This window comes from Homalodisca vitripennis, chromosome 2 (genome assembly GCF_021130785.1).
Source record: "Homalodisca vitripennis isolate AUS2020 chromosome 2, UT_GWSS_2.1, whole genome shotgun sequence".
In the NCBI taxonomy this organism is placed as follows: Eukaryota; Metazoa; Arthropoda; class Insecta; order Hemiptera; family Cicadellidae; genus Homalodisca; species Homalodisca vitripennis.
In genome coordinates, this window is record NC_060208.1 from 101,170,789 (window position 1) to 101,198,106 (window position 27,318).

The 27,318-nt window shown below is 34.6% G+C and overlaps 1 protein-coding gene across 1 annotated transcript in view; it reads right to left on the reverse strand.

Annotated features, from left to right (window-relative positions):
• Nucleotides 1-1,597: 1,597 nt before the first annotated feature.
• LOC124354455 (26S rRNA (cytosine-C(5))-methyltransferase nsun-1-like) overlaps nucleotides 1,598-27,318 on the reverse strand; it is a 43,311-nt gene continuing 17,590 nt past the window's right edge. The window contains exons 6-12 of the mRNA XM_046804913.1: nucleotides 25,908-26,103; nucleotides 25,290-25,418; nucleotides 22,993-23,092; nucleotides 19,835-19,974; nucleotides 13,049-13,261; nucleotides 11,225-11,337; nucleotides 1,598-7,022 (exon numbers count right to left, since the gene is read on the reverse strand). Of these exons, the coding sequence (XP_046660869.1) occupies nucleotides 6,839-7,022; nucleotides 11,225-11,337; nucleotides 13,049-13,261; nucleotides 19,835-19,974; nucleotides 22,993-23,092; nucleotides 25,290-25,418; nucleotides 25,908-26,103 (1,075 nt within the window). The 3' untranslated portion in view covers nucleotides 1,598-6,838. The remainder of the gene's footprint in view (nucleotides 7,023-11,224; nucleotides 11,338-13,048; nucleotides 13,262-19,834; nucleotides 19,975-22,992; nucleotides 23,093-25,289; nucleotides 25,419-25,907; nucleotides 26,104-27,318) is intronic.

The following is a 27,318-nucleotide window of genomic DNA, read 5'->3' on the forward strand; positions in this document are numbered from 1 at the left end:
ATAAATAATATTGTATGATCTTATTACTAGCTAAGACCAAGTATTTCACAGAAAAGTACTTGTACCATACAATTATACATGCAATAATATTAGTGCTCATCACCCAAGCTGAACATCTATAGGAAGCTTCCTTTATCCTTTCCCTTTTTCTATTTTCGAGAACTGGTTTGCCTAAGGGGGTAGGGTACGATAAGCGGACCCGGTTTTTTATATTGGAATTGGCAAACGATATTACTTAATCATTTAACCATCAATCAATCAATAATGATTAATTATTTTGAACAATTAACTTAAATAATCTATATCAACAGCTGTAAACACTTTCAAATAATACATATAAGGTGATATTTCAATTTTACATAAGTAACATTTGATTATTAAAAATAGCAGTAAATTATGTTTTACGTGGCTTCAACATGTTGGACTCGTACCGAAAAACCCATTATGTGAAATTTGTGGGAAAGAAACAAATCGTTGGCTTAGTGTAAAAACCTCGTATTTCCATTTTTTATAAAAAATTACATTTTGGTGGTTTTGGATAGAAAACCACGTATATTACATTGATCAGCTGTCCAAAAAAATCCATTTGCATGGTGCTGCTCTCTACAAGCAAAAAAAGGAACCACGTATATCAGCTGCCCTCAATACCTAGTGGGAAGACCTCGTATATTTACGGAAGTTTGGTTGAATGTTTGAAGTGTTTACTTTGTATTTTATGATTTTTAAACGTGATGAGAATGTTCCAAGAAATGCAGTGAGGTAAGTAGTTTGTTACATTGACAAATAAATAGATTCTTCTAGTGTGGTAAACCAGTTTTGTAAAGTGTAAATTAGGCTATGAAAAATGAAAACCTTGTATAATCAAATGTACATAACCATGATAACCTCGTATGACGGATATACATAGTTTTCCTATTTACCTTTTGGTTGTAATTGAACCACTAATAGTTGATATACGAGTATTTCATGGTACTTAAGTTGCAAATAATTTATTAATTGAAGGTCCTAGCACAATAACAAAATAATTTAATAGTACACTAAACAACTAGCCCAGAGTTTTTGGAATTATATTAAAACGATTTGTTAAACTATTAACAGGTAGACATAGTATTAACAGGTTCTTATCCTGATATTTTTGGTTTCAGAGATAACTTCAGAATCTAAAATGTCAAGAGGAAACTTGATGGTTAAGCTCGCCCTTCAAAGTGAAAAGGACCACATTTACGCGTAGAAAAGTGATATTGGCCATCAAAAGCTTCAAACTGATCCTAAACTCTTTCCAGTTTAAACAGTTTCAGTAACAGGTGATATATTTTTTACTCATTGCAGGTGTGTATGAAACCTAAAATACAGTTTTGATGTTATAAAAAGCAAATTAAATTTGTGGTAGCCTATAAGTTGCACGCCTTTTCGCAAATTTAATAGGCCTGTACATCATCGATCAAAAATGTATTACGACGTAGCACACTCATACAGCTTACACAAGTTGTTAATTGATTACAGGCATGGTTAAATAAAATCTAATATCAGTTACACATTACATTTCAACCTACTATATTTTGAATTAAAAACATATTTATTCTTTTTTAATGTTGGCTATATACATACATTGAAATCTTAAAGTACCATGATTGTAATGTTTAGGCTACATTATTGTGTTTTTTTTTCAGGCGGGGACAAGTTTCTGAATGAAACAGCTACTGAGAATGAAAAACCAACATCAGATGACATCCTGATAAGAGTTTATCGGATGCGAGGAGAAAGATGTATCTGCAATGGATAGCAGTATTTTCATTGTTGACAACTTATTTGAAGACGTACATAATGCACAGAACATCAATAATATTGTAGTTGTTGCAATGGAACTTGTTGAAGAAACCCTTGAAGGGGAAGTTGAAGTAGAGAATAACTATGAAGAAAATGAAAAAGACATTGAGTACGTCCCAGATAACGACTTAGAAGAAGCTGAGCGACTTAGTTCATCCGAAACTGACGGAGATCAAGAAGCTCAGGCTACTGAAACAGCCAAAGAAATAATTGGCCTACCTAAAAGAAAAAGAAGTCGACGTTGAAGAGCAATAAAAGACAGTTGTTGGGAACAACGGAAAAATCATATCAAAAGGTCAAAGGGAGAAGAGTATTTCGGTAGGAGGAAAAATGAAAAAGGGAAAACTGTGTTTAATGTCAAAAAAGGGGCAAAGCGTATCAAAGCACGCTGCTTGTGTAAAGTCACTCCTAAGACGCAATTTAAATGCAGTACGATTTCTGACGATGAGAGGCAACAAATGTTAGAAAGATTTTGGTCCCTGACCCATGGAGAAAAAAAGGTTTTTGTCCAGGGTTTAGTTGAAGTAAAATCCGTTCTACGCAGGAAAGAAGAAAAGAACACCTTTGTTATATTATCTTAATCCTAAAAATATGAAGAGTAAAGTAAAAGTTTGTAAAAGAATGTTCCTCCAGACTCTATGTGTCGGAGCATGGGCAGTATCGAATTGGGTAAGAAAGAGTTTTGAGCAAGGTCTAGTTAATGAAGATGAGGTAACGGATGAAGAGCGAGACCAACTCAACACAAGAAAGAGTGAAACTGATAAAGCTAAAAAGGCTTTAGTGGAATCATTTTTGAAGCACTGCCCAAACTAGAGTCCCACTATTGCCGGAAAGACAGTTCCAAGCTATACTTGGAGCCTAAGTGGCAATCTAAAGCAGAGCTATTATACAGGGTATATGAGAGCTTTTGCAAACCACAGGATAAAGAAAACATCAAAACATCGATTTGCCTGGTCCTTGAAACTTTTGACGAGTGTAATTTGAGCTTATTCCAACCAAAGAAAGATCAGTGCGACGTATGTTGTGCTTATAAAGTAGGGAATTTGACCTAACAAACATACACAGCTCATGTAGCCCGCAAAGAAGCGGCCAGGAAACAAAAAGAAAATGACAAAGCCACTGCTGACAATCCCGACAGCAAGACAGGGGTATTCACTATGGACATGCAAGTCGTGTTGCTTAGCCCAGATTTGAAAGCTTCAGCCTTACATTACCGCATGAAGTTGAAGGTGCACAATTTCACAATATTCAATCTTAATACATTGGATGGATACTGCTACCTTTGGGATGAGTCTGAAGGTGCGTGAATGCAGACAAATTTGCAAGTATTCTGTGTAACTTCACCAAAACCCAAATAGACAGAAACAAATACGATCATGTCATCTTTTACAGTGACGGATGTACCTATCAAAAGCGAAACTGTATGGTAGCCAATGCCCTCTTGTTGGCATCACAAGAAACGGGTTTAAAAATAACTCGGAAGTTTCTCAAGAAGGGGCACTCCCTGAAGAGGGACTCCAAGTCTTCCTTCTTAGAGACTTAGAGGTAATGGTGGACACAATTTTAGTAAAAACGCACTGAATAAAAGTTTCTTTGAAGGATCAAAGTTCGGACTGCACAATATTGTGAGTTTAATGTACTTATTATCCAGAAATCAGACAAACTATGATTTTTTAATTCTTGAGTTTAGTTCGGATTTACACAGCCCATCAAGAAGTATGATGTTTAACTGGATGTCATTTTGCAGGGAGGTTTGTTTTGTGTGGATTAATGAACAGTTCAATAGGGAAGACAAGCTTGGAGGTCCTGGAGTGGTGGTGGAAATTGATGAGTGCAAAATTGGAAAACGGAAATATAACAAAGGGAGGTTGGAGAAGGAACCTGGATTCTAGGTTTAATTGAAACTATACCAAAAGGTCAAAAACATGGGGGTAGGTATAGAATTGAGATTTGTCCTGAAAACAAACGAGATGCTAAAACCCTTATTCCTCTCATATTAAAACTTGTAAAGTCTGGAACAACCATAGTCACAGACATATGGAAAGCGTATTTTGGATTAAGTGATTGTGGTTTTGTCCATTATACCGTCAATCATAGTGAAAACCTTTTAGACCCAGCAACTGGTGTCAACACTCAGACAGTTGAAAGCTTGTGGAGAGCCGTAAAACACAGTTTAAAAAGTGGTATACCGGCCAACCTTCTCGCATCTCTATGAATATTTATACAGAAGAGAGGTACAAATTTTTGAAGAGGATGTGTTCAACCATTTCCTAAAAGCAGTTAAAAATTGCTACCCAGGAGAAAACATATAGATTCGACAAGTTTCCATTTTCTATTCTAATTATTGTTATGTTATCATTTATTTTTCTATTCTAAATGTTTGTTATAATTTCTTAATTATTTATGAGTTTTCCTATTTTTTGTTTTAGTAATTTGTTTGATCGTTCTCGTTCTGGTTCATTTATTACTTATGGTATCACTGTAAATATTAAATTCATATTTTAATTTTAAACTTATGATTGTTATTGAGGACTGTAGATACTTTTATATCAATTGATAGTCTAGGTTTCAAGATACAAATATTAGGTATTGATGATTAAATTCTTTGATATAAAAAACCGGGTCCGCTTATCGTACTCCACCTGCCTAAGGATTAGCTCTTGTTACTTGTTACTCTAATTGCATTTCATACAAAAGTTTATACACTGCGTACTGATTATAAATTGTAAAAATGTAAACAAAATATTATGAGTGCTCTTTTTAGACATACTTTCAATTTGTGATAAAAATTCACAAATAGACATTTAAAATCCTTAAATATTTTAACTTTAAAACGCAAACAGCTATCTGAAGTTATTCATACATGTAGGTTTAGACCAATATGCCTATATTTTAACATTACATATAATTCATCTGTAAGTTTTAGTTACAATTTTACTCAAAACTAATTCTGAAGTTATGTACTTTAAAGGAGAATGTTTTTAGACATGAGCTTTTTGGAATTGTTTAATACAGAGCATATTGGGCTACAAGCAAACAAACACTGCCTCAAAAACACTAGAGCCAATATTTCAAGTTTTCATAGAAAGAATCAAGCTAAAAACCTAAAAATTATAAGTATTAAAAAATAAAAACAATGGTTAGGGGCAGTTTGAAAATTACACACACAACTGAAATTAAATTTTTGAAAAACCATACCAAGAATTTCAAAAACTAAATTTAATACACTTGTAAAAGCATTTCCCCCCACAATAACAGCAGGCTACATTTCCCCCCATTTATAATACTTTTGCAGGAAGAAAGTAACCACACTTGAAAAGATACACAAAAGGATTGTGCACTATTACATCCTAAAAATACTAAATTGCACCAAGAACTAACATCACAGACCTGTTTATATTTTCCACTGACTTGGTTATATATGATATCTGTGGTTTTATGGTAATAAAAGTGTTGATTTAATTTTAGCTGTATTAAAGAGATAGTTGTACATTCATTAAAACAATACAAGAGCTGCATTTAGAGTAAATACAATTCAGTTACAAAGATGACTGACTATTTCTAGATTTTTTCATTATGAGAGCTCATCACATTTTTGGATGAGCAGTCCAAAAAGAAACAAATTTTTCAAAATAAAAAAAAAATACTGTATACATTTCAACAGTACATTTCTAATCTATTTTTATACATTAATGTCATTTTAATTCTAACACTTCTCATACTATGGTACAAGTTTTCCAATACTGTCTTTTTGGTATGGTTTTTTTTAAGCCTTCCGTTAAGATTTAAGAACAAGTTACAGTCATCAAACTTTACCACTACAACTTTTTATACAGTAAACAAAATTGGAGAAAATATTCCGTTAGTTCCATAATTGTGAACTGATTTTCACAAAGTTTGCCAATGGTGTTCGTCACAAGTTCATCAGTCACGAGGCTGCTGTAAGTCAAATATTGACTGAGCATTAGCTAAGCTTACCACTTGAGGGGCTGGGAGAATTGTATTTCAGTCTGTCTGTATGATAACTTGGAAAAGAACTGACCTATATAGAATTTACATTTTGCCTAGTTTCATTTCCATAAAGGCAGCATTGACTTTGATGATGGTGCATGTCACTCCATGGGATTTTCTAGGCCGTTCACAAATATTTTATACATTGGTCTTATAGGTAATAATGATTGTAATGACAATATAGTAGAATAAATAAATTTGTTAATAAATTCGGTACAATTATATGAGATTTTATCATGTACAATTTTTATTCATAAAGTAAAAACAAAAATTATGGATTGAAAAATCAATGATGAAAGTGGATGATAAGATTTGATTGAGTGCACTCTTGTGTTGCAGTAGCTCATTGGAACTTTTACTATTTAAACACAGTTATGATACAAAACTTAATAAACAAAAATGTGAATGTATCATTGCAAAGATATCTCGAAATAGATTTCATCTGTACTCTCCACAATTTGCTTAAAACTTCATTTCTATATAAACAAGAATGAGTTCTATGATACATGCCCAACCAAGGAATTTGGCTGAGTGCCACTGAAGCCTGAACAGGAGACTGATACAATTTTATTTTATCTGTCAGAGAGATGTAAAAATTTATTTCCTGTATAATTGTCCGCAGGACATTTCAGGAATGAAATGAGGTATAGAATTGAAATTAATTTTGCATGCAACTTCAGAGAAGCCTGTTACATGGCACATGGTGTGGCGTACTCCTACCTTGTTTAAGTGACTACTTGCCATTACTGTAGACTGTTGACATTATTGGGTAGACTAACAAGCCTTTCAAAAGACTTATTTCAATGCTTTCTTTTTGTTGTCTTCAATATTATTTATTTTCCCTTTTCCATACATATCAAAAATTGATAATCAATTGGTATTGGTTCATATTTTTTTTTACAAACAAAACCAAAATGATAAATTTACTTCACTAGTGATGCGATTTTCTATTCCAGTACATTATAACACTTCATTAACTACACTAACATCTTAAAATTTTCTATTCATTTTGGATATCCTCATTAAGAATTTCCTCTTCCTCCTCCTCATCATCATCATCATTCTCCTCCTCCTTGGTTTTCTTCACAATGTTAGAGAACTTCTTAAGTTTGCACACAAAGAATCCATCCATGTTGTGTGTATGAGGGTAATAGCGACGGGCAAGCTTCAATGATGGATGAAATCTGAAATAATTGAAAGAATAACAAAATCAAACACATATTTATTTATACAATTCAACAAGGTAAAATTATATTCAAACAAGAGAATTCCTGAAAAATAGACTTAAGTTACAGGCATCCCTTATTTGAATTTTATTTGTCTCCATACTCACTCGTATGTGCTTGCTAAACTCAATAATTTTAAGGTTGGTTTTGGATAGGCATAAAATTCGAATGTTTGGTCTCTCATATCGCCTAGGAGCCACAATGGTGCCCATGGCCGTTCTCTGCCTCAGGTCAGTCAAGTCATTAATACACCTAGGGGCCATCTCTGTTTTGACGTTCAGCTCACTGTTTTGTCGTATGTGTAGCCCACTATACTGCACAGTTATAAAATTAAATCTATCCAATTGTGGCTGGAAAGTGCAGCAATCTCTTGGCAAAATAAGTAACTAATTTAATATTTCTCTATTTGAAACATAAACCACAGTAAATAAACATCATTTAGAATAAGTTTGTATCCGACTGTCAATATCACTGTAGCAGATATAGTTTATCCTGCTAAAGGAGATATGGGAGATAGTAAAACCTGATGACTCAGGCCATCAGGCTGACAAGAACTGAAGGTGTCTTATTGGAACTTGGTGAGGAAACCACAAATCATGACCTCCTCAGTGCTGCATTGAAGGATGTGATCAGGGCAAGTGGAACCATTCAAAGGTAGCAAATAACAATAACATTTCTAATAAAAAAAGTCCCTGAATAAAAATATGAAGATTTTAAAGAATTATTACTGAGTAAGGTCTACATAAGTGAAATTTTGTGTGAAGGTATTAGTCAGTTCTATCACAATACACGGATATCTTAGTTAACCCTTTTAGCCCCGGCGTCCAATATATTGCACAGAGGTGGTCTAGCTAAAATGCCCAACATCCGATATATCACACGTCTCGAGAATTTAATGTAGCTGGCTAATAATATGTCCAAATGCCATCAGTTTCGGTATAGTGGTCGGTGAAGAAACGGGCTACGTGCAAAAACAATAAACCTTCCAATTGGCATTGTATTCCGTCGAGCGTAGTTTATTTGTCGATGTCAGCCGCCAGACGACTTCAGTTGCATTTGTTGTTGTATGCTGAGTTATAACCTCAATTAGTTTGCGTGATTGAAAGCGGTTGTTTTTCGTGTGATTTATTGTATTATTAGTAAAAACATGAGTAAACGTTGTAGAGAAAAGTCACCAGTGGGTGAAAACACTTTGATAAACAATATTATTAGTGGTGAAGGTGCTATTTTTGAAGACAATGAACCGAGCAATAGTTTTGTGGACAACATTGAAACCTCAAATGATGAATGGTCTTCTGAAAATGAAGAACCGGCTATTTTTGAAGATGATACTGACGAAGATCCTGATTTTATTCCCACAAATCTTGAAACAATATCTTCCTCAGAAGACGAGAATGAAGTAAACATACCTTCAACGTCAACAGGTCAAAGTAGGTCTACAGTTCGTCGTAGAGGTAGGCCTAGGAATACTGTTGTAAATATTGTATAGTGACATAAATATTGATAGTCCATGCAATGCAGAGGTACAAGTCCAAAACCTAAATGTTAGGCCTAGTGATGATGTTACTGAAAATATCAAAGTTGGTCATTGACTGATGAATTGAGTGACACTCAATATGACTGTAAACAACATTGTTTATAATGAACTATCAGGCCCAAGACATGCACCCCGTCTGATGCCAAGCCTATAGCTTACTTCAATCTGTTTTTCACAGTTAACTTTTTGACTACATTGGTAACCATGACAAACCAGTATGCTATAGAGTATTTGAGGTCCCATGTAAATTTATCACCCCATGCAAATGCACAATCCTGGAGAGCAGTTACTTTGGCAGAGATGAAAGGATTTCTAGCTGTTCTTTTTAATACAAATTTAATAAAAAAACCAACAATTCGTAGTTACTGAAATACTAGTTTATCCCAAAACACTCCTTGGTTTCGAAATATGTTCAGTAGGAATAGTTTTGAGACATTGCTACAGTTTTTTCATGTCGCAGATAATAATACACTTCCTGGTGAACCTAATTATGACCCCTGTGGAAAATTTCTTCCTGTGATGGAACATGCCAATAGATTATTTCGGACCTATTACATCCCCCATAAAGAAATTTCAATTGACGAGAGTTTGATTGGTACAAAATGCCACACACAAATGTTACAGTACCTACCCAATAAGCACCACCACAAGTGGGGCATAAAATTATGGATGCTCTGTGACTCTGTGACCAAGTATTGCCTTGCATTTGATTGCTACAAAGGAACATCAGGCACTGATGGTAGGACAGAACACGGGCTTGCTTACAAAGTTGTGGTAAATTTATTGAAAGCTAGAAGCTATTTGAACAAGGGATAGCATCTTTTTGTTGATAACTTTTTTGTTACCATTCCATTAGCTGAATATTTATACAGCAAAAGTACATTCTTGACTGGAACTGTTAGAAAGAATAGGAAGGGGCTTCCAGTACCAATAAAGGCACAATTGCAGGTAGGGGGAAAAAGATATATGAGAAGTAACAGCCTATTGTTGCTTGCCTATCGTGAATAGAAGAGCCAGAAAAAAACCTGTAATTTTACTTTCAACAAAGGGAACTGCTAAGTCAATTGAAAAAGTGAAAAAAAAGGAAACATGGGGACATTATAATAAATAAACCTGAAATAATAAACAGTTACAACATGTATATGGGAGGGGTTGATTCATCTGACCAAATGCTTTATTGTTACCTAGATGAGTGCCGCACAGTAAAGTACTGGAAGAAGGTTGTCTTAAATATCTTTGCAAGAATGATTCTCAATACATATATTATATACAAAGAGAACTGCTGTGGTAGGCAAGTAACAAGGTACCAGTTCACCACAGAGATTGTAGATGAGTTAGCCCAGCAGTGGTTGAATACAAAGAATCGATGTGATGATATGGCTGGAGGAGATAACAGTAACTTAAATCAGGAAACACAATTTGGATTAGAAACACTTCCAAATAAACGGGAAAGAAACTGTTCTGTCTGCAGCAAAGTAAGTGTGGCTTCTGGAGGGAAAAGAAAGAAATCTAGAACTGTTTGTGTGAGATGTAAGAAAGGTGTCCATGCTGTCTGTATTGGGCACCACAAATGTTAGGTCACGCAAAATAGTTGTTTATATAAAATGTATATATTGTTAGTATTATATTATTTCTTTTACTTTTTTGAAAAATTAAACAAGTTTTAGTGTTACAAACAATTACAATTGTTACAATTAGTTTGTGTTATTTTACAATTGTTATTATTTTAAAAGTGCAAAAACAAGTATACATATCTGTATAATTTTACTGACATGTATGTGGAAATATATGAAGAAGTGCTTATGCAGCTATACAATGAATTGGATATATTATCTCCTGCATTTATCAAGGTAAGTTCTTCAAATTTTGTGTGTGTAGTAAGAAATATGTGTACAACAAAATTGTTTCATTTTTCAGGGGATACAATGTTTTTTTCTGCCCTTTATGTATGTCCAAACTATAAAAAATAAAAACTTTTTATGTATATATACACTAAAAAACAAAACAAATCATTCTGTAAAAGTACTTTTTAACTATTACATCTAAAAGTACACTTATTTGTGAAAAATTTTAAACAAAAACCTCAAAATTATCTTCAAAAATAAGAAAACTAGATGTATATTCCCTCAATTCTGCACTACGGTCCCTTATCACCATGGGTTTTCTGGCAAGTCCATGGAAAATTGACTGGGGTTAAAAGGGTTAAGACCATTATTTAATTTGATGTACATGTTTATTTATTTGACAATGCATAAATTTGTAATGACTTTTGTAGTTTATGCATTTTAGTTAAGGACATTTTTTGTGCATTTTAAATGTAATTATTATTATTATTATACATGTTTAATTAAATGATCTACACTAAAAAAATCATCTTTTGGATTTCAGGGTATGTAAAGTTTTTAGTGATCTGCTGTTAAAAGTGATTAAAACCAAGAATTCTCAATACTTGTCACTAACATTAATCCTTTGTTGCTTAATACAAATTTTTCCACCAAGTAAAACCAGATAAAACTTACAGGTAAAAGCTGATATTTTCGGTAACAGTGTAGAATTTTAGAACCTTGTAGAAGGCATTCCACATGTATTTTTTAAATTAGTATAACAATCAAAGTTACAATACCTGGAATGCCTGTAGTTGGTAAATCCTTCATTACCGAATTCCAATCCTGTATCAACAACTTTGACATCTCTCCTCTTCAGTGCAAAGTCAACCACAGCTTCATTCTCTTCTGGCTGAAACAAAATCACTACTTATAGACTTATGACTACAACAGGATATTACCTATAAAATAGAGTATCTTAATTAGTGAATTACAATGGTTGTTTTTTTGTTAACCCCCAATCTCACACCATGACAGCCAGACACGTGTCAGGTCTGCGGTGTGAGCAGTCGATCATGCATATTCCCCACTACAACATTTGTCACTGCCAAGTTCAAGTAGCTATTTTGCGCTGAGCAGTAGTCGCATAAACATGGCTGCTTCTATTGATTCTCCCGTCATATGTGAATTATGGAGTTTTATTTGTTTCCTGCAAGCATAAGGAAATAGTGCAGCAGAAATCCATCGGAGAATGTGCCGTGTTTACGGAGATGGTGGTGTTGTACATGAGTGGTGTAGAAAGTCAAAGACGTTAACTGACACCCACAAAAGAACTTTGTCAATTTGTTCAATAAGGCTGTCTGTAGCGACAGATTTGCTTTCTTGACCTCTTTCATCCTGCATGTCAGTTTGGTGATCTTTACACTTTCTACACCATCACTCATAAAGTTCTCTCCATAAACACAGGACATCCATCTCCAATGGATTTCTGCTGCACTATTCCCTTTGCTTACAGGAAATGAATAACGCTTCTCAATTTGCATTTGGCAGGAGATTCAATAGAGGTGACCATGTTTATACAAATGCAGCTCAGTGCAAACTGACTATTTGAACTCGACTGTGATAAATGTAGCAGGGAAGATGTGCAATCGACTACTATGCACACCGCAGACCTGTCACGTGTCTGACCACCAAGGCGTAGAATGGAGAGTTGAAAAAGAAAACCACCCCTGTAGTTTTTAGTTAGGTTTGTTTTATATCCAACAAAATAAATTAATGTTTCCAAACTAAACTATCCCGAATAAAATGTTGGGAAGAACACCTGTCATTTACAAGGTCCAAAAGGAAGAGTCATTTTTCAGATACAACTTTGGGAAAGTACTTTTCAATTTTGCTTCTCAATTGTCAACACCACTAACACATCAGAATCTATTCTCGTATCTTCTGTGATAAATTATAGATTTTCGGATCATTATACACTGCTGCTTTTCACATCACTGGACCAATCTCTCAATTCAGGAGTTGCTAAGTATAGTATCAAGTGTAATATTTCCCAGGAGGCCCTTAGGTGGGGAGTTTTTACTGGACCCATTTATATCTTAAGTGTTGTCATCAGCTTGTTCAGGCTCCCCAGACTTATTCTTTTTATACTTTTTGTAAATTTCTGAAGTATACATCGTGGCAAACTAAATTTATTTTTGCTGGTTTCTAGAGGCATTATAGGTACATTTGGCAGAAGATCCAATGAACAACTGAGAAACTAAATATTTTTACTCTTATACAACCAATTTTCAAACAAATTTTACATTGACTCCTTGATTATCCAATTATAAAAATTCAATTTTTCTGTTATTTTCATAAGATGTTATATATGATCCGGTGACTGTAATTTTTAAAAATTATTATTATTATATCTAATAGTATATATTGGATACCAGATACTAGGATACTTAAGCTAAATAAATAAAAACAAACTCTGATTTTGTTTTCTTTCAATTTTATTTTTGAAAGCTAATGATAAATTTGGTTAAAATATAAAAAGTTAAAATTACAATATCAGGGGTTCTGGTACAATATTGAAATATGGGAAATGAGAATTTAAGTTAAATTAATTTAGTACCCACCATGACAGAGCAGGTAGAGTAGACGATGTAGCCACCAGTGGAAGACTTTGCGTTGGTACAGTCGATGGCTTCCAACAGCAGTTGACGTTGCAGTGTGTGACATCTCTGCACGTCCTGGGGATCTTTACTAGTTTTGACACTGGGGTCCTTGCTGATGACCCCAGTTCCCGAGCACGGAGCATCAAGGAGCACCCGGTCAAACCCCTTCATAACCTGTTCCATACAAAAAGTCATTTATAAAATAAGATACCACTATAAGGTATTTCCTAATTGAATACAATTGTCAATAACGAAAATACATTGTCTGGTGAATATTATACTAAACTTTCCGTACCCATCTTAGTCAGAAGTTATAAAAATATAGTTGATTGGAAGGCTCTATTGACTGGAACAAAATTTTAATACTTAACACGTGCACTCAATCTGGTACACACCGAGCTTTTGTAACCCATGTTGTGCGCCTGAAGGGGTACACGTTGGTATGTATTACCTTTCGATTTTATTGTTTGCCTGTCTTGGTCAGAGTTCCCACTCAATCTTATCATCAAATTCACAGCTCTTTCTCGGATTTTACAATGCAAAAATATTCATTTCACAGTCGAAAGTTTTTGTAAACATTAGAAAATGGTTTTTTTCACACAGAGGTCGATTTCAGTATCTAGTGCCAAAATGCGCCACAAGCGCGTGCAGTGCCCTAGGACTCAGCACTTTGGCGTTTGTTGCCGGGACTCGTATGGTACACGGTATGGTTTGTTAAATAATGAGCATAAAAGGGGATCAAATTTGCTGCTTGTATTATATCAGAGCTCTTACTATTAATCGACCCGTAGGAACGGTTCATACAAGCGAGAATTACACAAACCTAATCACAGCGATCAGTCCTGGCGCGATTTAGAGCAGTTTTGAAACGCCGATGGAAAGCAAAGAAAAGTTTTTCACAGCGAAATCGCGGAACCCCTTTAGATGGCCAATGCAATTTTCGGTGTTCTACTGCAATTCAAGTTTTCCTTCCCCACCTCATTCAGCAGTAAACTCTTGCTGAGACAACATCAATTAAAAATTATGTTTATTTTTTATAATACTTCGCTGTTTTATGATTTAATCATAAGTCATAAGTCATAAGTTTCTTTATTGTCATTAAACATTACAAAATGTGATAGACATAGTCAATTTGTAACAATAAGTTAGGCTATTACAATAATTTTAAATGTATGAAACATAAGTAGCCTAAAATAATAGTCTATATAACAAGTAGGTCCTAGTTAAATTATAATATTATCAAACTTTAAAAAATCTTTTAAGTCATAAAAAGGGTTAGCAATTAACCATTTGTGAAATCTGACCTTAAATAGACTAAGAGGTAAGGACTTGGATGCAATATGTAGTTTTATTGTACAACTTGAGGCCAACAACATTGTAAACTATTTGTACTCTTACTTAATCTGCAAAGTGGGATTACTGCCTTAGACTGATTGCGAGTGTCATGATTGTGAACATCACTATGTACGGAAACTAAATTTGAGTTATATTTTTCACATTTACCACACAGACAAATATATACAGGTTTATCACAGTTAAAATTCTACTATCTACAAAAAGGGGTTTGCAATGAGCTTTGACTAGAGATTTGGTAACAATCCTAATGGCCTTTCTTTTGGAGCAATAAAATATTATTTACATGACTGCTGTTTCCCCACAGGAGAACACCATAACATATCACAGAATGAAAAAAGGCAAAATAAACTATACGTAAATATTGTAATGGTAACATGGAAGAAAGACTCTTGAGCAAGTAAATTACTTTGGCTAACTTTGTGCACATTGATTCTATTTGGGGAGTCCAAGTTAACTTATTTCTACTATTATTCCTAATATTTTAATTTCTGTGATGGATTCAATATGGCCTAGGCTTACACTATTTTTTAAGCTACATAAAAGATTTTGGGTTTTTGCCCTGATTCAGTGTTAAACTGTTTGCTGCAAACCAATCTACTGCTTGCTTCATGGTGTTTTTCTACTACTAATGAAAGACTATTTACATCACTGTCAACACTTAAAAAAAGTAGTGTCGTCCGCAAACATAGCGGTAAAGGATCGACTAATATTATTTGGCAGATCATTCATAATCAAAAGAAACAATGTTGGGCCTAATATAGATCCCTGAGGCACACCTTCATTTACCTCAACTTTTTTAGATTGATCCTTACCATTATCTACATATTGCGACCTTCCAAGTAAGTACGATTTAAAAGAAATCTAATTGGTGACCACAAACACCATAATAATTAAGTTTCTCTCCAAAAGAATCTGGGTGGTCAATACAGTCAAACGCCTTACTCAGATCACAAGCTGTGATCTGAGCAAGGCGTCTGTCTTCGAAAGCCTGTAACATTTTTGAAATTAAGGACTCAAGGGCATCAACTGTCGATCTATTTTTAACGGAAACCAAATTGTGAGTTTTGAAAAAAAAATCATTCTCACTTAAAAAAAGGTACACAATTGCCTATGTACAACATGTTCTATGATTTTACCAATACAAGGCACAAGAGATACAGGACGGTAGTTACAGACCTGGTTTCTGTCATTCTTCTTGAACACCGGCACAACTCTGGACACTTTCTGTGAAGTAGGAAACACACCCTCTTTAAGGCAAGCGTTTATGCACAGCATAAGAGGCAGCATTATTTCACTAATCACCAATTTTCAAGATATAACTAGACAGGCCATATACATCTTTGCTTTTGGTGCACTTCATTTTATTCACTGTACACAACAAGTCTTTTTTCAGATACAGTTTCCCAATGAAGTTGCTGCTTGAGGTTGCACGATGTTCCGCAGAAAGTGGCTTGAAGTCGCAACAGGTTGTGACTTCCGCAGCCTTGGTAGCGTGTACTGACTCGATGAAGAAGTTGTTGAACTCATCAGCGGAAATGTTTGTTGTCTCGTTTACGGCTGGGGATGTCTTCTTTTTTTATAAGAGACCAGGCTGCCTGACAAGGGTTGCTCGCAGGACTCAATAAAGTTGACATTGGCTACTAGTTTTGGCTTGATTTACTGATTTCCTGTACCGACATCTGATCTCCTTATAGGCCCTAAGAGCCTGTTTCGCTCCCAGTAGTTTTGAAAACTGTTCGGTAACCCATCACCCTCTTCCTTAAAATTTCCAGCTCCGGAGTATACCACGCAAGATGTGATTTAATAGACCGTTTCTTCACGGTATGAGCTTTAGCTTTTACATACTTCAAAGGGCAACAATCATTGAATATTTCTAAAAACTTGTTGAAGAACTGGTCAAACATGGTTTTCTGCTGTCATTGTTTTGCACTTGAGAAGTTCTAGCCAGTTCATTTCACTTAAGCAAAATTTAAAATACAAAATGCTATTTACAGAAATGTTTTAACCATTTTTACTGCAGGAGTTTCTTTGGGCCGCAACTTCCAGCAAACAATTACATTTTATTTCCATCTCGACACCCTCTTGATCTGCTATGTCAGGGCATACAACTTTGTACTCATAAGCAGATGTCTCAATATCTGTGAAAATATTATCCAGACAGTTGTTATTCCTTGTGGGTTTGATTGTTGACGTAGTGACAGTTTTAAACTGAGCAAGAACAATTTTCAACTTCTTAACTGTAGGCGAGTTTATAGTGACGTCAAATTTAGCATTAACATCCCCACCTATAACTATGTAAGCCTTGAAGCGACCCAAATAAATTAAAAGCTGCTCCAGTTTTTCTAAAAATATATTTGCATCACCAGCTGGAGAGTGATAAAGAGTTATTGTGAGTAGGTTGAGGTAAGAAAGCAAAAACTGCTGTACATTCAAAATGGAGCTCTTCACAGAATTGATCCACCGCTATACGCTCATACCTTAAGTTACTAGTAGCTGAAATAAATATGCCTGTTCCACCTCTAATGTGATTACTTCTGCAGAATAAAGATGCTCGCACATAGCCTTCCACATCCACACAATCCTGTTCCTGATCACTGAGCCAATGTTCACAAAAACACAGCAGGTCATAATGATTTTCATCACCCAGGACACTTAAAATATTTTCTTTTTCTTGCAAACCTTGTACATTTAAGAACAGTAACTTTAGGTTAGGCTTTGAGGTAGGCCTATATAATGACGTCTTGTGTCGGCGACCCTGGTAGGCACCGTCGCACCTAATCGTAGTAGTGTCACTACTAACCTCAACATTAGTTCCATCCTCAATAGAGGGTACAAGCTTAGATCCACACAAACTAGGCCTAAGTATTTTTGCAGATTCGCCTGTACATTTCCAAAAAAGAAGCCTCATGGGCTTCTTTCTCCACGGGACTTTGGCGTTTAAACACAAACCGACTTACATAAGAACCTTCAGGCCAGAATTCTTCATCATATACTGTGGTCCACAGCGACAAAGGGACACCTATTTTAAATGAACTGTATCCTGGAAACTTATTTTTTAACTTTGTCACTTCAAAATTATTTTTACCTTTGGCTCGAGCATTAACATATTGCTTAATATTGTCACTTTCTCAACACCTTCGGCAAACCTAGAAACAAATATATACTTATGTTTTTTCCACAATCTTCAGTCTGTCGTCATTAACCGAAGCGCGCGCGGCCCGTTAAGAACTGATATCTTTTTGGGGTTATTTTTAACCTTTTCCGTTTGTTTACGCTTTCTGTATTTCACTTCAATAAATCCGTTATTGGAGAGTACTCAACGTTCCTCTTCCAAAACCACTTGTTCCACATTGGACGATGGGGGACAGACGGAACATCTGTTGTTTTTTTGCAGACCTGGGACGTGATGTGGACGGTAATGCCTGGTTCTCATGTAGCCTGGCTGACCTCACCTTGTCGTTTTTTTTTTTTCCATTTCAGACAGGTTTCTTTTCACGTTAGCAAAAGTTTTTAGGTGGTAGCACTGAAATTTCTTTGCTCTTACAGGAAAAAAGGTGAATTAACTGCTGGCGTCAAAATATGTTTGTCATTTACGCTTCTAAAGGCGACGCAGAAGAGACTGAAGAGTGGCAAGACAATTTATTGTTTATTCTATCTTGAGTTCCAGGTTTCTATCGTCAGTTTTACCTAATGCTAAAACACTTAAAACTTAAGGAAGACACCAGAAATTAAAAAAAATTAATACCAAATGTCCGAAAATCATTCTACGAACAAATGTTGTTTCTCTATGAATTAACTTGTTTCTTGATTCCACAACACAAGACTACACTCTACTTCTATTATAAGCCGCTCAAAGTTTAAGTCGCCCTTTTTAACAGATAATAACATCAGAACTGAAATGAAAAACTCCTGTATTCAAGGAGAGTTGAGACGCAAGAACTGGTAACAGATGCACAGGCCCGTGGCACTTTTTGGCTTGAAATCGGCCACTCAGCGTAAAACCACTGATGCTCACTTATTGTTTGAAACTCCAGAAGTCCAACAGGTGAGCAGTTCTTGATAGAGAGAAAACCTGAGTTCGGCATTTTGTGGCATTGAATCATATTATGGAGCGATTCACATGAACGAGCACAAGCCTGCCAATTGCAACATGAGTAGAGATATTCACAGTTTGTACATTAAACTCATGGCTTATTTAGGGCTTTTTCACGGTGAACAAAATTCACGGTTGTGTTTTGTTTGACTACTACATGTGTTTTAAGTCCTCACACGGTTGGGCGGAGACCCTGTTGGTGGTTATTTTTTAAAATATAATCCTGCGCTTAAATAAACACCTAAGACTATTGTGTACGCCGTCAAAAGTATGTTTACTTAGTTTTTAAGATAAATTAATTTCCTTGGGGTACATGGAAAAACATTGAAAAACACAGTTAAATAAATTTGTTGTGCAAAATTGTGAAGCCTACATATATTTCTCGTTATATTTAGATGATTAACATAAAAAAAATACAATTACAGTATTTTGACAAATTTGATGACAAATAAAAAAGTCCGGAAATAAGCACCCGTTGTGAAAATGTTAATAAATTGAATCCATAAGTATCCACAAATTGCAATTACTCAAGTGTCTTTGAGGAGGCTGAAAATATAATTTTAACTCTATGATATATTTATGTAATAAGAACATTTTTATTGGAAACACATTTAAATACTTTGATATTGTATATTTACAGTGCTCTATTAATACACTGTAACAAATAATACAAAATATAGTCTTATACAATAATATTATCATGCAGACTGTACACGTTCACTTTTAATATGTATTGTGACAGTAATGGCCAAATAGACATTCGGAGGAGTGGTTATGCATAGGAGTGGAAGGAGGATGAAGCACTGACCCTGAAAACTGAGAAGCAAGATACGGAATCAGCCCAAATATTAAAAATTACAAATAGCTGGAGCATAACATGACAAAGGATACTCTTACTGTTTTGCCCTGTGTTTTGCTTTAAATAGTAGTTTACTTTCTAAGTTGGTTGAAAATGTTTTTACAATAACAAGATTTAGCTTTTGGAATACAGCTATTTACTATTTCAGGGCCAACGAATAATCTGATACAAATATCAAGAAAGATTGTCTAAGAAAATACTAGACTTCAATACAAACACTTAATAAATTATAATCATATTATGTTGTTTAAAATTATCTATAACATTTATACATTTGTACCACTGTGTTTCACAGTACTAGTAGTTTTTTGTAGAAAACATTTCACATCTGCACTGAGGAAAATATAGACTTTGCAAGATCATCCATCTCCTTGGAGTACTTCAAATGAAAAAAATGCTGATAAGATAAATTAATTTTAAATAAAAGTTAAAAACTTACTGTGGAGAATTTACGACCATCGTAGGAGCAGATGACCGAGTTGATTACTCCGAGACGGTGGAAGTTTCCTACAATTGCTTTACCTCTATCTTTATTGATATCATTTGCAAACAAGACTCCTGTGTTTTTCATAACTGCAGCTGTAATTGACACACAAGAACTGGTTCACTATCTTGTAAGTAATTAATCAAATTATTTTATAATGTTAAAACTGTACAATCCTTAGCGCTACACTAGAATCAGTAAGAATTCTCCATGGAGTTACGTTTAATCTACAAAATAATCAGACCTGAAAATGTTATAACAAATTAAAAATTTAAAACAATATATTTTCACTAAGTTACAGTTTAAAATTACATATTTTAAACATAATTCTATCTTAACATACACTTTTGTTTAAATCATTTCAAAACTGTAACTCTTAATGATATAAAACTATGTAAAAACATTCATAGCATAGTAGGCTTAACAACACAAGTAAAATATTACAACATTTCAGTACGCCTAATAGCAATATTTTACTAAAATAATTTATAAAGTTGAATTTCAATAATCAATTATTTTTCTTATTGTCCCTCAACTATTATCTTCAACTTTGCCTCAGATAAAAATGTCAATAGCAAGAATACCATTTTCTTTACTTAATGAAATATATGTAGCTTTAAAATATTTTAGCATTGTTAAATTAAATTTAGGGATGGGTCAATTCCAATACCTCTATTCTTAGTGGTATCGAGGATTCTTGACACCGTGGCTCTGTACATTTGATCCTGATACCAATATTTTCTAAGTATTTTATTACAAAATAATTAATAGATTCTACAGAAGACTCCACTGCTTAGCAGTAAACAAACCGATATTCACTAATGTTTTTTTCTTGTAATTTGGGTAGCTGTATAAATGTCTATAAAAATGGTTTGAAAAGTGGATTGAAATTATTTAATGACCAGATTTAAAATCTTAAAAGCCAGATCCGCTTCAGTGGTAACAAATCAAAACCACTTAATGTATTATATTCCTAGTTACTAATAATAATTAAAGAGTATAACAAAACTGGTTTTAACGTGAGAAATTAGATAGGATAGATAGTAAGAGCAGGCATTCCTCTTTTTCTTCATAGACTTGTTCTTTTTTAAGTCTCTATGACATAGAAAGGAATATCCTTCCAGTCTGGAAATGTAAGTCTGGTATATATAGGATAGGAAGAGCAGACTTACCATTTCCAGACTAGAAGGATATTCCTGTTTTATGTTATAGAGACACACACAAAATTTCATTAAAATCAGTCTAGCCATTTAGGAGGAGTTCAGTGACATAAACATGCACACAAGAAATGGTTGTACTGATTTTAATAACATTTTGTGTGTGTCTTCAGGTGGATTCAAGAATGGTTTTGATTTAAAAATTTAACCCATTGCGGATCACTGACGAGCTGGGCTTGTCACGCGGCGGCCGGGTTCGTACCGGGTCTAGACGATGACGAGCTCAGGTCGCAAAAGTGGTTTGCTTTTAAGTTTCCCTCCAAATAGTTCTATTAATGTCTGATAGATCGGGCGATCGTCTTCACTTGTCAACTAAGAGTGTTTAACAACGGTCTACGTTTAGAGTTTTCAAAAGTTTTATAAATATCCTACAGATCGCAGTTGTATGTCGAAGTTGAAAAATCATTCATATGAGTTTACTCTCTGCTTTTTAGTGCTTCTGATTGGGTGTTTTCCTAAGTTGTTATTATAATACTTTTGAGGTTAGTGACACAACTAAACGACACAGACGTACATATTGGCGGGTTTAGTCTAGACAATGGCACGGATGTTGTAATCGCTTCGCCCAAGCCGCTTTATTTAGACTATGATTCCGATATTATCCCTGCCACCCCGGAACCTTGCTCGCGTGTTATCGTTCCTACATCACGGATACCCCAGCAGGTCGTTGTTCCATCTGAACGAATACCTTCACAGCTGAATATTCTAGTATACAATAGCGAGCGATACGATGTGGCGCACCATTGCTGTTCGTTCGGCCACTGACCGTAAATTAATTCGTGCTCGTGCGCCAAAACAATACGATCCGCAATGGGTTAAGCAGTTACAAATTAACTTCAGAAGATAAGTTTTTGAAGCGCCAGCACATTATAAATTAAATTTATTTTATGTCATACCTTACATATTCGAACTGTTGCAGTAGATGATTTTATTTTTGTTACAATTACTCAAAACTGTATCTACAAATCCTAATGCTAATAATATTATAAATGCGAAAGTGTCTTTGTTCGTTTGTTTTACTTTCATGCATAAACTATTAAACGGATTGCGCTGAAACTTTACATAAACATTCCTAGGGTCCGTAGGATACATACAGGCTTATTCGAAAATCCCTCCAGGCTACTACCCATTGGTCATTACAGTAGCAACAAAAATCCCACCTTGGTCTCTTAAGTTATAAAATTTTAATTAAAAGAGCATAGAAATGCTTTTAAACAAATGTAAACAAATTGAAAATAATAAACAATATTTACACAGAACAGTTGATTACAATAGAAAACATAATCAACCGTTCTGTGTAAATATTGTTTATTATTTTCAATTTGTTTACATTTATAGTGAGTACAGATATTTTTATGCTTTTTTTTAGATTTCAGTGATTAGGTAAGTACTCATCTATCTTACAAAATTACCCAAAATATAGCACTGTCAGAATTTGACACTGAAGACTCCCATTGAAACAGTCGGAAAGAACTATGCTAGATGAAAGTTAGCTGGACTGTTTATAAAGAAACAAACGCATGGTGTCATTGTTAATGTACTTTTAGCTGTAAATTATTATAGAATATTAAGTATTAGTTTTAAAAGATAATAGATACTGTGAAACTGCGGGTAATAGCTAGTCCTATCCAATTTTTGTAGTCGGGATAGAATACAATTGTTTTAGAATCTGAATTGAAGATTGAAACCATTTTAGGATTGGAGTTATAATTGATTTTTCTGTAATTGGCTATTACATATACAATTCAACCATCTGCCTGATTTGGTGACCAGAATATGATTAAAATTAACAGTGCAAAAAAACTTCAGTATCCCAAGAATTCTGCAGAAAAAAGATACCTTGGTGAAATTTGAATGTTTCACATTGTGTTGAGAAGTGTATAAAATAAAACATACCTATGTGAGAAGCTTTGCCTCCAGGAGCTGCACACATGTCCAGCACCTTCTCGTTCTCTTGAGGCGCTAAAGCCATCACAGGAAGCATACTAGAGGCACCCTTTAAGAGAATAAAATATACAAAATTAATGTCACTATAAACTAATTATAATTGAATACAGTAAATGCTATAGTGGAATTTACTTTTTTCTTATCATAAACCAGCAATGAGCTGACATAAAACAATTTCATTCTTTAAGTATTAACATGTCTTGTGTAACTCAGTGTAACAACTACGGCCAGTACAAACAGCTTTTATGAGTAAACAAAACAATGTCAAATATATTGTATCAAGACACTTAAGATAGTCCAGTTATGAAAGTACAGTGTCATTTTATAAACAGAGTTTTTTGGGTAAAAATACTTACATATTTCATTTCTTTTTAAATATCAACAAAATACACAATAGGCCTATTTCTTACAATCCATAAAAGTGTATTGACAATAATTGCTTTAAATACTTATTCTTGTTGGTTGCTGCATTGTAATATGGCAAGAATGGACATGGTTTAAACCAACAACAGGACACCAGTGCAACTTCAGAATATTTGCAACACAATCAAAGACAAAAACATTCATGTACAAAGAACTTGACAAAACACAAACATCCGTTATACATACGCAAGTATGTAAATTAATGGTGTATGAACAACTAAGATAAAACCATTATGACACAGCTATAGTGCTAATACAGTGAACTATTAATTATTGTTTCTGACATAATCGAATATCATTTTGTTCTAAAAACATTTCCTAAATCCAATTTGTAAAACAAATACTTCTAAAAGATTTCTTTTGAAATCTAAGTTCTTAAGTTCATACTGTTGGTTTCATAACAATAATTTAGGTATTTCTACTTAATACAAATCAAAACTGCTGACACAACTAATATCTTAAGATTTATTTTTAAGGAGAAGCCAATCCCCTTTTAAGCCTTATTCTGCCCGTCCTCATGGGCCATTGGCCTGTGTGAGGATCTTATCAAACAGAATAAGGGGGAGAATCGATACAGTACAAAGTCGATGATACTGATTAAAAGTGCAAAGGTCACAGACAGGATTCAAACCGGCGCTATCTCAACTCAGACTCAAAGTCCAAAATGTCTTAGACAGCTCGGCCATCGGCTCATTTAGAGTTGGAAATGTTTCAACATGGTGTTGAGTGGAATATTTAACATTGAATTATGTTCATTTGGGACAAGATGAGGAAACCCCTCATTGTGACAGGATATTCAATATGAGTAAGACTGGAGGTAGGGACAAGCAGATGAGGAAACCCCTCATTGTGACAAGGTATTCAATATGAGTAAGACTGGAGGTAGGGACAAGCAGATGAGGAAACCCCTCATTGTGACAAGGTATTCAATATGAGTAAGACGAGGTAGGAGCCACCACCTGCGAGAGCCCATGGGGAGGGATAAGAGGCAGTAACTCAGTCATCACCTCCCAGTTAAAAGCGGGTAGAGGGTGGGTTGCAGAGATTTAAAGTAACACCTCAGTTCTTGCTGTGTGTATGTTTAGTATCCATTATATGTTCTACTGGCAAGTACAATTAAGGTATTAATCTCCTTAATCTTAATTGGAGCTTAATCTTAGTTTGGATTCAAAGGGATTCATTAAGACTTCTATTTTTCACAGTTATCCATTAACGTGCTAACCACTGGAATTAGTAGTACCACAATCATGTTATGATGAGACAGTATCACAATGAAACTTGGACTATGTAGTTGTACTACTGACTGCTAGATAGCAGCACTTTTTGGCTGTGAACTCTTCCTAATCTAATCAATCATATATTTAATGTTTCTCATTGACATCACTTTGTAAAACATTTCTCTTTCTTTTACTGTAAACAGCTGATTGCTGTTGTTTTGACAGTTGTGAAGGGAACACTCACAGCTGTATTATTTGGCTCATGGGTTGTTCAACTAGACAATTTATTGTAAATATTAAAAATAATACTGTTTGAAAAAAACTGTTATGCCACATACTATATTTATGTATTTTACATGAGACCATATGGTATGTGTGTTTACATCTACATATGTCTGTAGTATATATATTTTTGATTTTTATGATAAATTTAAAACACTGAAAGTACAATTCTGTGTAGTTCGATTACGATATCTCATACATAACTCAAGTAACTGCAATATGTTTGTACAGTAATACATTATTATGACATAGTACATTATGATCAAAACCCGGTAGCCAAGTAAATTTCCTGTTTTAAATCAAAATTTTGCGTTGGTAGCATACCTGGAGTATGTAGTGGCCTGCCAGGTACTCTGGAGTGGCTCCGATGGGTACTGTAGAATTATACACAACCAAACCAACCTTCGACCACTTGCCCACAGGGTCCAAGTTCACCCCTCGACCTATCAGCGCCTGAATGTAACAAATAACCACTATTAAACAGTAAACAATATAGGTTGGGAAAGATAAATAGAAGAGTTCACCTTATAGGTTATTCCCTAAATAGAAATGTTGTTTAAAAAATGTCCAATAAAACTAGTTCTTTCAAAATACTCAAAAAGTAGGAAGAAACTGGGTTGCTGTTTATCAAAAAGGGCAATCATACACATTATTAGACTAGCAAAAATACATTAAATTGCATTCAACAAACTCTACTTTCTCATTTATCAAAATTTACCAATCCTGGTTCTTGATCTATCACAAAATCAAACCCAGGATTTTTGTTACGAACCAAATAAGATCTTTGATTGTTTTACCTGTTAAAAATAGTTTAAAAATAAGAAGTTAACTTTTTTAATATTGTGATTTAATACAAATTTTGTTCCATTACTTTTTACTATTACTATTACAATGTATTTTGTTCACAATAATAAGAAAAGATTGATTGGTTTCACCACCAACCTGGGCAAGATCACGACGTCGTGTCTTGAGGCTGTTCGTCCGTATTGTCAGTGGCCTCTGGCTCTCACTGGACTCCAGGAAATCCATCAACTCTGTGAGCGGAAACAGTTTCATCAGTTCCTCCATCAGGTAGTCGTTGTAGCTGAAGTATTGACACAAGTCCTGCTTCAACAAATTCAGGTATTCTTCGCGGGACCTGCATTTGTTTGAAAAATAAATAACTAACAGAGCTATGAAAAATACGTCAAATTGTTGTTATAAAATTATTTGAAAGGTCCTTACAGCTTGATTAATTTATATTATGCAAAAGTTCTGTAGCGTCTCTTGGGACCAATCTATCAAATTAAATATTCATATCATTTGCAATAATTTCCAACTCACTGGTAATTGTTCGGATCACTGTGTTATTTGTAGTATGAGTAAGTTCTACTGTGTTCTGTTGCTTAAATAGCTTTTGAATCAGTTTATTTCCAAATCAGTTATTCCCAGAGTTTGCAGCTTTTTTATTATGATAAAATATCAATTGGTTTCCTAAGTTGTTACTAGGAGGTCTGCATAACTATATAAACAAAATGTTTAAATGCCAGAGGTGTGAATGGATCATCTTTCTCTTAAGTGTTGGAGGAGAAGTGTATAGGCTAACACAGAATAGTTCTTGAATTTTAATAAAAATTCAAGTACAGAGTGTATAAAAAAGAATCATCCGATTTAATAAAGTCATAAACTATTCTGTTTGTTGAGCTAAATGCGCCAACAACGTACTGTTTAAAAGAGTATCTTTTAAAGTTGTATATGGTTCCCACTAGGTAGCAGCAGCGCACTTGAGAGAATGCCTACTTCATTTCTAGTGAAAATGGTGTCTGCACCACAAAAAGCGTTTTGTGTTCTACGTTTTTCGAAGTGTGAGTCTGTAATAATTGTTCAGCGTGACTTCCTTAATAAGTATGGTGTTGATCCTCCTACATCATAGAGCATTAGACGATGGTATGCACAATTTAAAGAAACAGGTTGTCTGTGTAAAGGCAAGTCACCGGGCTGTCCCAGAGTGTCCAATGAAGACGTGGAGCGCGTCCGCCATTGTTTCACACGCAGCCTTCAGAAATCTGTTCGCCGCGCTGCTCGACAGCTCAACATGCCTCCTATGTCCATCTGGCGTGTGTTGCGTCGACGATTACGCATGAAAGGATACAGACTTCAGATACTGCAAGCTCTTCATGAGGGTGATAAAGAACGACGCATGGAGTTTTGTAACTTCGTTCTTGATAAGATGATGGACGATGAACATCTTGTATCGCGCATAGTGTTTAGCGACGAGGCAACATTTTATTTAAATGGAAAGGTAAACCGACATAACGTTAGAATATGGGGCACAGACTCTCCAAAATTTAATGTGTTTTGCGCGGTTTTATGG